Source organism: Anser anser (assembly GCF_964211835.1).
Source record: "Anser anser genome assembly, chromosome: 1".
NCBI lineage: Eukaryota > Metazoa > Chordata > Aves > Anseriformes > Anatidae > Anser > Anser anser.
This window is the reverse complement of record NC_139720.1, coordinates 69,549,239-69,561,332: the sequence shown is the minus strand read 5'-3', so window position 1 is coordinate 69,561,332 and position 12,094 is coordinate 69,549,239. Positions and strand designations below refer to the sequence as shown.

The 12,094-nt window shown below is 35.2% G+C and overlaps 1 protein-coding gene across 16 annotated transcripts in view; it reads right to left on the bottom strand.

Annotated features, from left to right (window-relative positions):
• Positions 1 to 12,094, bottom strand: part of PLEKHA5 (pleckstrin homology domain containing A5) — a 169,774-nt gene that overhangs the window by 22,273 nt on the left and 135,407 nt on the right. For 15 of the 16 annotated variants that reach the window (XM_083820764.1, XM_083820773.1, XM_083820772.1 and 12 more), the window contains 3 exons: positions 2,559 to 2,621; positions 1,323 to 1,403; positions 1,039 to 1,188 (listed from right to left, as the gene is read on the bottom strand). In XM_083820764.1, the coding sequence (XP_083676890.1) occupies positions 1,039 to 1,188; positions 1,323 to 1,403; positions 2,559 to 2,621 (294 nt within the window). Of the gene's footprint in view, positions 1 to 1,038; positions 1,189 to 1,322; positions 1,404 to 2,558; positions 2,622 to 8,257; positions 8,339 to 12,094 lie in introns of all 16 variants that reach the window. The other variant, XM_083820768.1, reaches the window with a different exon arrangement.

The window sequence follows — 12,094 nt, the reverse complement described above, 5'->3', positions numbered from 1 at the left end:
TTGTTACATCGCACAGTACCATAACAATCTTAAACCAGGGCCCAGAAAGGATAAACAGCACAACAGTGAGCACATACAGAAAGTAATGTGTTATAAAACTCAATTTGGAAAACACCAGTGAATACCCCAGGCTTGCTAATACGTCACTATCTACATCTGTGAAACTGCAATACCAGAAGGAAGAAAATGCAAAAAGAAACCTGGAGGCCAGGTTTACCATCCCCCTTACTAAGCCTGGATCAAGCCATTTACTCAATTTAGCATAAATTAAAAAGGTGATGAGGGGAGTATATTTTGAATATTTCCTTTAGAAATAAGATTTTCCCTTCTCTGATTCCATTTTCCTCATCCAACCAATCCCTTTTACAACATAGTTCAGACAGACAGTATTTCAGGGCCTATATCATATCAAGTTCACCACAACAAATCACTGTAACTTGATGCTGAAATGCTTTCTTGAATATACACAAGTAAGCAAAAATGATTCTTTGCCTTGTCTCAATGTAGAAACCATCATGAACTGGAAAAGGACAGTAAATAGAAACTCCTTTCCTTTCTTCTAAGGTTTTCAAAAGTGCATGACTTGAATATCTTTGAAATACAATGGACCACTATAAAGAGAGACCACGACAGTATTATCTTTTCTTCTTTTCATTATGTAGTCATTTTTTCACTTAAAATAAATTACATATCTGATGGAATATCTGATAAAATCTATGTTTTCCATTATTTACTATCGCATGAAATAGCTTATTTGCTTTATTTACTTCTTCTGTAATCAAATACACATTATAAAAATGAAAATACCGCACCAACTGGAGTCAGTATGCACTCAATTCCTAGCAAAAGCAAAATTCAAGAAAGACTACTCAGTGAATAGAGTGAAAGTTCCAGCTTTTACAAAAATGCATGAAAGTAATAGACAACTGAGGTTTGTTGGAATGTAATGAAAAATAACTAGAGACAAATCAATCAAGAATACGAAGATAATTGTTTATCAGGTCATTGAGTTTTAACTGGCAAGAATGTATTACTTACTGCAGTAGCTCGCGATACTTCTCGACAAGTGCCCAGCAGTCCGTTCTGCAAGTCATCTCTCTGTAAGACTACATTTTGTATGGCTGCTGGATTATCTGCATTCATTTCTATTTCCTGACTTGCTGATAGCAAAGCTTGCTCAAGCGTGTACTATTATAATAAAAAGAATTATTTTTAATGTTCTGCATCATTTTGCTGATTTTCATTTTATTTCAGTTATCATTGTTCTGATAATAAGCATGTAAAAAAACATCCACTTTAGGTAATAAATACAATTGTCCTACTTTCTCCTTGTGTAGCTGTTGAAGCTTCTCTTCCAGTGCTTGTACAACTTTATCTTGTTCACATAGACGGCTAAGTTTAGCCTAGTATATAACAGAAAATGATCACAGTTAGAATTGTTTTTAACATCTTCAGTAACCAATACATAACTTCATCAAATCATTACGAGAAGCTATTTAAAATTTCATTACCACAAAACATGAATTCTCAAGTTCTGAAGGCATCAGTGTTGCATGTTCAAATTAACTTCAAGAAACCTTCTTAAGATAGTACAAAATAAGTGATGTTGTAACTTGAAACAGCACTTGTCAAAACATAATTTACGATTCTACAACTGGACCTTTACAATATAATAATACTGTTTTAATCAACATATTCTTCATTATTATAAAGAATATTGTACGCATTCTTAATCCTTCCCACGGCTTACCTCAGGTGTTAGTTTTTGATAGTTACTTACTAATACCAGACATACTCTGCTCTGTTTTGGCTCCACTCTAGGCTTAGCTATGACTAAAATTGTTCTGCTCTGGCTCCCATTTGGAGTAACTGTTCAGTGGACTCTAATCAATCTGAAACTGTTTACTTTTCTATTTGAACAAATTTTTGGTTCAGTTTGTGCTACTCTGACTTTTTAAACTGTAAGTTAAAACTGAAAGCCTGCTTTCTTTTGTAGCCTTAAAATAACTTGCATAAATGTGCTTAAATGTTTAAATCAGTAAGTCTACTCTTAGCTGCGTTATGCAAATATGACTAGACATGCATATCTACGCATACACAGTATGACTACACATGTGCATTTTTCACAAGCAATTTCCAAACTGACCTTAATTACCAAGCCCCTTTTCTTCAGTAACTAGCAACTCAATACGCTGAATGGTAACTTCCCATGCCAAATTTCAGTTTTGGAGCATCAGTCATATTTCCTGAGAAATTAGTTTTCTCGTGCTTATAACTGAACTACATAGTTTTTTCTTTCTAAATAAATTCCTTTCTAGAAGCATTTCTTCTTTGAACAGATAGGATGCTTAAAGTTTCACTCTAAATTGTAATCATTCCTGCATGTTACAAGCTTATTAAAAAAGTCCTATGTCTTCTCTCAAGTTCATGGACCAATTTCTGTTGGCCGTCACCTAAATGGAGTGCATTCCAAACCCCAAAATCAAGGGAGAAATTATTATTGAAATAAAAAGGCAAATCCCAACTTTTCCAAGGAAGAAGAAATACAAATTACTTACATCAATATCCAGCTCTTCAGTTCTATATTTGTATAGTGTACCCCTACATTCTTCTTGAGTTAACTATAAGGAAGAATAATATTGCCATAAAACAACTTAATTTGACTATGAAAATTAAACTAATGTTCAGCTTAGATGTTTTAATACAGCAAAACAGCTTTTGCTTGAATACCAACGTCACGTTGAACAACACATATTTAGCCAGTATATATTACTGAAGGTAACTAAACAGAATGACAAGCAGACTGTTGGTAGAAAGTTATATAAACAGAATAGACTATGTTTCTGATGCAAACTGGATATTTAGGGAGATACAACTCAACCAAACATTGATCACGTAGAAAGAGTAAACTGCCAGAGTACACCCAAACACAGTTATACATCATAACGTATGTTTCCATATCTGCATTCTAAATACAGGGACTCATTTTACTTGGAATGAATCATTTTATAGATCCATTAAGATCAAGTACATTAACAAGGAGGATATTCTGATGTGAATCTGAAATCAGAATGCTCTAGGTGTACAAAGTATCTGTAAAATATATCACATCACATACGTGCACCCAGTAAGTGTTGCCAAATACCTTTCTGCCTACTTTTTCCTATGGATCTCCCCCACAACAGAATTCATAGTATGAACACAAATGGCAGAAACAGAAATCCTTCTGTTTTTAATTTGGACCTATGCAAACTTGCCTTCTCACGCTAGTCGGCATGTAAGTTATCCTCCAACTACTTTTATACAGCCCCTCACATTAAGTTCTTACCTCTTTCAGTCTGTAAACTAACCAGTAACAAGATTTAAAAATATTCTACATGAAAAGAGGCAGCTTTCTATTTTAGATGACTGTCATATACAGAATCTACTTACTTTTCTATATAGTAAATACTTACATAACACTATCAGCCTTCATATTCTATTTAATTAAAAACATGTGCACACAGTCTCAACATGTATGCTTTCCTTTCATGTGTATAGTATAATTAGGTCATCATGGCTTAGTAGTGCAAGAAAGACTATAAAAACACAAGTCCATGTTAAAGGACATTTACAAATAAAAGGACTAGGGAAGGGTTAATCAGACAAGCATTCCAAACATACAATAAATCTTCAACACACTTAAGTGTTTCATTTCAAGACGTTATGTCCACATACCTCATGCAAATGCACCTGGTGACAATTTAAAAGTATGTATAGTGTATTAAAACCACAGAGTAACTTTCTTTGAAATGGACATTTTATGAAAATGAGAGTTGGAATATGAAAAAAGCCACAGCACTTTTGCACCTCATGAACATCATAAATATTAGCATTTTAAGATATCTATTCAAGCCCATACTGTTGTAGAGTTGTGTTTTTTAACTGTTGATTTTATCTTAATGAGAGAAAAATGAGGAATGGAAATATTTAAAAAAAACTCATAAACATGGTCAATATAAATTTAAGGCCAAATGTCTTCAACTTACAGCGAAAACCTAGGTACATTTCACAACAGATTTACATCAGAAAGATAAATACATCTTTGCAAGACACTGCTCAACATTCCATATGCCTTGCCTAGAAAAAAGTTTTTTTTTCAAGCCAGTATAGATGTATGTATTTCTTTTATTAAAGAGTCATTTCTTTATTCAACAGTTCAATCTTTATTAGAGCAGAGTTGAAAAAAGCTTGCCGATTTAGAATCCCTGTCCCTGCCTACCTCCTAGAAGAAATATGTTTTACATATTCCGAAAGTGAAACATTTTCAAAGAATACTATGCATGTGCTAATTCCTCTTATTAAAATTCCACACTTTAAAAATTGCTGCCAACTTCTTGCTTTTGTCCGTATTTCTTAGTTTACCACAAGAGACACTGCTGGAGAGCTACTTCCACTTTCTACACTTCTACTGCAACATTTTATGTAGACTTACCATAAAAGACTCTGAAAATGGTATGAAACACTTAATCCATCTCTGACAAAACAGTGGCTTCTCTTTGCGCAGCACATCTATAAATCAGCTTAAGGCAGAAAGCATAGAATGCTATCATACTCTACTGGAATTGTAAGAGGAACTGCAGCAGACAAAATGCAATTTCACATTACAAGCAAGGCTAACAACCTCATAAACCTGGAAAATGCATTATAAGAGCTCCAACGATCAAGTTATTGAAACGTATTTTATGTCACGTTCAACAAAAGCTTCCTTCACTAAATCGTCCATACAAATGCTTCACCAGAACAGTAATTTCAGAGAAAGAGTGCCACCTACTGAACCACTGACACGGCTTGCAGCAAGCTTCTACAGTTTTCCTTGACAATTTCCTACTCAAATACAAAAAAGTCCATCTCTGTTAACACGCTGAAGTACACTGTGTGTTAACGTTAAGTAGCAGCACCTTGAATTCTGAAATGCAAACTGCACAGAGTTCAGCCAAACACATACCTTGCGTGTGAAAAAGTAAAGTGACCTTAATTGAATCTTCTACTCATGCTGGAAATAATTTCTGTTAATATGCCGGTCCCCACTAGTTAAAATGGCCACATTCATGTTCAACTGATCTTCATCGTGAACATGCATATACAACAGAATTTAACAATTTTATATTGTTAAATTAAATTTTCTAGAGAATGAGACGTCATATCTCATATAGTCCCACCGTTAGATACATCATCTGTGTCAAAAGCCAATACCAGATGAATCATGAAAGTGGATAAACCCACCACGATGGACACTATACAAGATGTCTTTATTGGGAAATTTCTTCTCAAATAAATGTAGATGAGGCAAGTCTCCCTCGTCTCATAAGCAGTTAGACCTATCTAACCTGCCAATATAAAATACATTTATCTGAAGGTATGACTTTATCTTATAAGCTGTTTTCAGATTCCAATAACCATTTTGTCACAATAGCTACATGGCAGCAAGTTTCACATCCTGAGAGGACACTAAGCATCTCTGCAAAATTACGTCACTTAGGAGATTAAAACAGGATAAAATATAGGGCATTTTGTGGGGAGCATGATACTGAAGTCAGCCATGATTTTTTTTTTTTAATTCTAATAATAATAAAAGGGGTAGCATTTTAAAGTACTGAGAACAAATATCCAAGTAAAGAAATGGATGTCATCTTGCTGAACTCAAATTTTCATTTTCCCCCATTAGTAAACACATATATACATACAAGGAACTGAGGTTAATTCTCTCTCCCCCTTTCCCTCTCCCAGGGGATCCCACTTTAGAAAACAAGATTAACACTCCTCACCTAGCATTAGAAAGAAACAAACAAAAAACAAATAAACAAAAACAAAAAAGGTAGAAATGGGCCCAGGCTGCAAAAAGCCTGTATTTTTCTTGTCTGTACATGGAATCAATGCCCTGGCAGGTGTAAACCTGCATACTTACAATACATTGTGTAAAACGGACTGATGCAAGTCAAAGTGATTTAAGTAATTTCAAAGTGGTGAGGACTGAACAATTAAAATAAAAAAAATTAAATAAGACATTTGGAGTAGTATGATTTCTAACTATTTTACTAAAGAACCACTGATTGTTGCACGCAAACAGGTCACAAGACATTAATTTCTAATTAAATACAAGTTTTCTTGCTTTCCTTTACTTAACTCTGAATGAAGTCATAAAATTGAACTGAATTGACTTAAGCAAAGGAAGATCCTTTCTGTACCTGCAGGAATGGTTCTACGCAGCAAAAACTAGTTCAACTTGACAAGAAAACAGATTTATATCACTTAAACAGAGGGTTCTCCCAATTGTTGATACTTCTTTTAAACTTCAATGGCAGACACAACTGGTGAAAACAATTTACGTTATTCAAATAAAAACTTATGTTACTTAATCTTTAAAATAGGCTACCAGCATTTTAATTGTGCTAACTTTGCATTACACAAATTTAGAAGACCACTTAAGCAGTGAAGTTTTATGTATACTTTAATCCTTTCCAGGAAGTCAGTTTATGCAATATTTTGTATAGGAAACTGTCTGCTTTGTCTGTAAAAGCAGAAGATCTTTCTTGGTGTTCTCCAACACATGGGTTCTTCTGCACAAGCCTGCCAACATATCGCTAGAGCTCTTACCTGAAGAGACCACATCTCTAGTGACAAAAGGTTACTCAATCTTTGTGACCCATTAGACTCACCATTTCTCTGACAAGAATGTCAAAAAAGGTGCTTATTCAGCATCAAATATGAAAGAGTGGCTATGTCTTCAAGGTGAAGGCAGTACTTTGTGGGAATACCTTTGCAGCACAGCTTCATCAAGACAGCATTCTGAATTTTAGTGGTATTCCTAAGTCTAAGTAGCTGGGCAGACCAGACCAGGCAATGCTATACCTCCAGTGCATCTTGAATAACATTTCAAGTTTTACCCTGACACATCCAAAGCACCTCTGTTCATTAGAAGTATGTTGACTTATTCCTCTGACATACTCTAAAACAGAAACTTGATTTTCTTTAAAAAAAAGTTTACAACAGCGAGGCTTCTTTAAAAAATAACAAAACTGCCTTCATTTAGGATTTGAGGGCACCTTACTTCACCCATTCCTCTCCAAATGGTTCCTTCAGGTTCTATGTTAAAGCACCTGTTTTGTACATGGGAGCAGGAATTGGATGATTCTGAAATCAAAGGCACTCAAAGCAAATTCCTTTATTCCTTTGGAAAGCTGAGAAGTTTCTAGCATTTTTTTTTTTTGAATCTCAAGCAAACCTACAATGTGGAGTGGACTTCCAAAAAAAGACCATCCACGAAATTAAACTCCAGCTGTTTTTTGCACCTTTATTTACAATTTTTTTTCATTTTTGGCTCACAAGGACAAAAATGTGAGCTTAAGAGAGCTGCTCAGGTACTCCCTTCTGACTGGCAGCCAGAATTGCACACTTCATCTGCTGCAAAACAGCACCAGCATTTAAGTAAGAAGAATATCTTCATTGCAGTTGTGGCTAGATACTTCTAAAACATTCTCTAATATGACAGGAGCCACTGAGCTAGGCCCCAGTAAGCCTAAAACACTGCAGTGCCAATGGATATGTATTGGCCATGCTCATAAGTTAATGCAGGTTTCAATTCTTGGACAATATTTCCATTCACATTTCTGATTCTTCTTCCATCTTACCATTTACAAGCATCACTAGATACTCTGTAAGTGTGCACTGTTAAGTCTGCTGTGACTTTATTAACAGACACTGCCTTTTGGATTTACAGTCCCCAGATCAAAGTAATTTTGATCCTTTCTTCGGTAGCTAAAGGCTTGTAAGGTGCAAACAAAAACCTGTAAATCCACTTCCTAGAATGAAACAAAATTGCCAGAAATGACCAGGTAAACACCACTCACATGCTTTTGTAGTGGTCAAAATAAAGAAGCACCTTTGAACACTAACAGCATAGGATCATGCTAAGACAGATGTTGGAAGCTTATTGGAAGTTTTATGAATTTACTGGACACCTGCATAAGACAACCAACTAATTAAATAGTCCAGACAGTTATTCAAAGGGGTACATTTAATACTTAACAACAAAAACGCAGCAAAAGCCATGCTAACGATATTGCAGCATTTTATAAAGCATGGATGACTTGTGGTTTTCCAAAGCAAATAAGAGAAACACTGATGTTATGAATAAATCTGAGGAACAACCAAAACTGTCACTAAGAAAAATTTTCGCAGATGATAAAGCAATTTCATTCACTATCCAAGACCTTACTTGCTGGTACAGTTGCGGTCTTAGCGCCGAGTTCTCAATCATAGTGTGAACCATGGTGATTAAAGGTTCATTCTCTTTCATCTATTTCAAATCAGGAGGAGCATACAGCAAACATCAGTTTACAGCATGGCTAGATTTGAAAGACGACACTGTAAAATATAGCCTCTACTTTAATTTTTTCTAATAATGCAGTAGATTACATTTTATCCCATGCTTTTTATATATTCCATCATCCAGTAATATCAAACATCTGACAAGTTCAATGACAGCAAACAAATGCAGCAAAACCACATAAAAATGCTCAAACCAATGAAATACTCATTGACCAAACCTCTCCTTTTTTAAAAATAAAAATGCTTAAAATAAGCCTGGCTTTTCCAGATACGTAAATGAAAAGTATTATTGGATTATTCAATAAGAACATTCAAACCTTTATCAAAAAATCATTTAAATTATAGTTTTAATAACTCAATGTACATTAAAAAGATGTAAGCATCCTCTTGGAATACTGAAGAAAGGTTTAGGCTTATGTTCATGTATCACAAAATGCCTTTATATACTGCACTGTTTCATATACTTAGGAACTTTGAATCATTAGTCTTTGCATTTATCCACACTCACATATGGCTGTGCAGCTACTTTGGGGTTACATTTCTGAGCTGGTCAGACATCATTTAAAATAACTTGTATTTATTGCCACATGTGCAAATGGAAAAAACAGGTCCAGTGGTTACTACAGTAAAAACTGCTTACATTTAGGATTTCAGAAGAGTATGCGAAACATACTAGCACTGGATTTTTCATTTTAAAAATAGACCTTTCTTAACACCAAGTGAAAAATTAAGAAAACTTAGTTTTCATCTCCAAAACTGCAAAGTAACTTAAAAACATTATCCCCCTACTATTTTTGTTAGGCACTTCAGGACCTCTTTAACAGTAACTGCTTCAAGTATGGTTATGCAGGAAAGAAGAGTGTTGTATGTGTGTGTACGGGTATTTATGATCTTTCACTCTGCTTTTATGTGTGTATACTCACACCATAAATTTGCTTTGCAATGTTTAGTTTCTCAGATTGAAAATGCTACAGAAAGCCAGAGTTTTTGATGCCTTTCAGAATTTCTTGCCTCTATCTAATTATTTTAGTTATTTACAAAAACAAAATCAAAAAACACCTAAGTTGTACATTTGGAGAAATATTTTTTTCTCCTTATAGGAAACATTTTTATTGTCTCAGATACAGGACTTCTTTTTGTTGTTGGTGGTTTTTTTTTTGTTTGTTTTGTTTAAACTTAGTATGATCAGGTGGTAGGTTAATTGCTCAAAAAGGACAATTATCTTAAGAAGGCAAGTTCATGATGCTCTGTTTGTGTAAGGCAGGAAAAAAAAAGCAAACAACTCCTTCCATTTGCTTCACCTTCTACAGCACTACATAAACAAAACTAGAACTGATACAAGAAGTTGTTCTCCTTTACATTAAAATTTTGTCCAGAAAGTGGGTGCATTTGGTGATACCAAAAGATATATCAATAGTAAGGTCCAAAGCCAAGCTAACGAACTACAAACAACTGAAATATTTGTAAAAATTAAAATTGCTGGCTGAAATGTTTTATTTGCAGTATGCTGGTTTGCAAGGATTTTTATTAGGAGGATTTCAAGAGCTTAAGCCTGTTCAACCTTTTTTTTTTTTAAACAATATTTTTCCTTTGACTGATAACAGACAGTGCCAAAAATAATTTCTATGGAACTCTTAAGATTTTTTTCAACTACATGCGAAAAAAATGAAAAGTGTTTGCTCTAAAATTGTTCTGAAATAAAGTTTTGTCCTCCAGCCAGCTCCAGCTTCATCTTATATGACCTTCTCCAGTATTTTTACTACCACTGGCACTTAAGCATGCTTATTTAACACTGTCTGAAGACACCAGTTATTTCCAGAAAAGTTCCAGTTCCTTAAGAACAGAGATCAAAAAGCAGATTGATAAAGTAAAGCCGAAGTATCTTCATAGCAGTCAAAAATATCCAACTTTTTTCCCCTTTAGGAAATCAATGCTTCCAAAAAAAAGTCAGACGTTTAACTATTGAGACATTTGTGAGAGAGTATGTATCTATCACAAATCTGTTAACTAAAGCCAGCACACACAAGGTGATGTGCACTGAAGAACTAACTGCGCAAAATGTAGTGCTGCTGGATACAGTGGCAATGCTCTCAGGTAAAGAGAACACCTCTTTTGTGCTCTTAAAGCATTACCACGAGGCTACTGTCAAACAGAAGCAGGATACTATTCACTTTGAATAAACTTCTACATAGGTCAAGGAAAAATGCTTGTTCATAACAGAAATCAGCCAATTTTCTCTCACTTAAAAAGAATCTATTTTGTTTCTCTAACTTGTGTACAATAAAGGGGACCTCTTAAATCCTGTAATACATTTGTTGTCTCTCCAATTATAGATGTCACAAAAATCTCTACAAATTGGAATTAAGATTTTCTTTACGCATAAGCAAACCAAAGCGTAAGCTGCCTGATGCCACACAGCAACAAAACCAAATATAATCCAGCAGTCTTAGTTTTCTCACTCAGTCATTCTAGTAAATAACTGTTTCTCCCCAGACACTACCTTTGCTTTTCTCTTTACTAATGTAGGATATAAAAGCCTTTCCCAGTTGGAAATGCTGAAAAACACCTCCTTGACCTGTGATATACCTGAACAGCTCCATTACTGATGAGATAGCATCTGACTGGGTACTTTGCATTTTAAACTGTAAACCCAAGCTATTGACTACTTTTTTCTTCCTGCCTCTCCCTAAACTATCTGCTGCACCTGGTAACGCCCTAGGACAGACGACATTTCAGTCTGTACTGTTCTGGTGGCATCCATCGGCTAGAACAGCAACTCCGTACCGGGACAGCTGACCTCTGTGACGAGATAACACCTTATGCTATAAGTGACATCAGACTGCACTCAGCTTGGCAGTTTTATCTGTTTCTTCTCAAGCTTCCTGAAGGTTAAAGTAGCTGTAACAGGACCAGCCCAAACTTTTCTCCTGCCTTGCCTCTGCTCTTTACTTCTCTGTCCAAAACAAAGAAGGATAAAGCAGTTTTCCTTCCTGCGTTCTTTTCCAGCAATGCTGCCTCTGTGCAGTCTTTTTTTTTCACCCAGCACAGCCTCAGTCCTTGGGCCTGTCTTGTTCCTCTAGAAAGGAGAAAGCAAAAAAAGAAGGAGCAGAAAGAACAAGAGTGGCAGCAGGGTCACCTCGCTACCCTTTCCAGGTAACTTGAAAAACACAATAAAGAGTAGTAGTAACACAAAGTGCTGCTAATATAGAACACAGAACTTGAGGCTGAAACAAGAAATCAGGTACAATACAAGATATGTGGCAACTCTATCCAAACACACATTGTTCTGTTCTGTCCTCCTCTAATTTACGACCTTTTTCCAGAACCACCTTCACCATCCCAGAAAGAAGGCAGTGAAGAGGAGGAAACAGGAGCAAAACATCGAGACAGTAGGGATGCTGGCTATTGGACCTTCACTCCTTTATTTGACAACTTCTTGTTCAAGTTCTGTTTATTTTTTTTACACACTCCTTGGAAACTAAAAGAAACCAAAAAGTGAAGGTACCAGAAAAAGTGAAATAAATATACAAACAATTTAACACCTAAACAATACACATAAATAGCCATTTCAACAAATACTAAAAAAAAAAAAAATGTAGCAGTGCTTATTAATGAGATAAACCAGCCTGGGATAGGCTGAGATCACTACGACAACATGCACAGAGAATTTGAGATAGCCTGAGTTCATTAGAAGAGGATTTTTCAGCCAAATAAAAGTTTTATT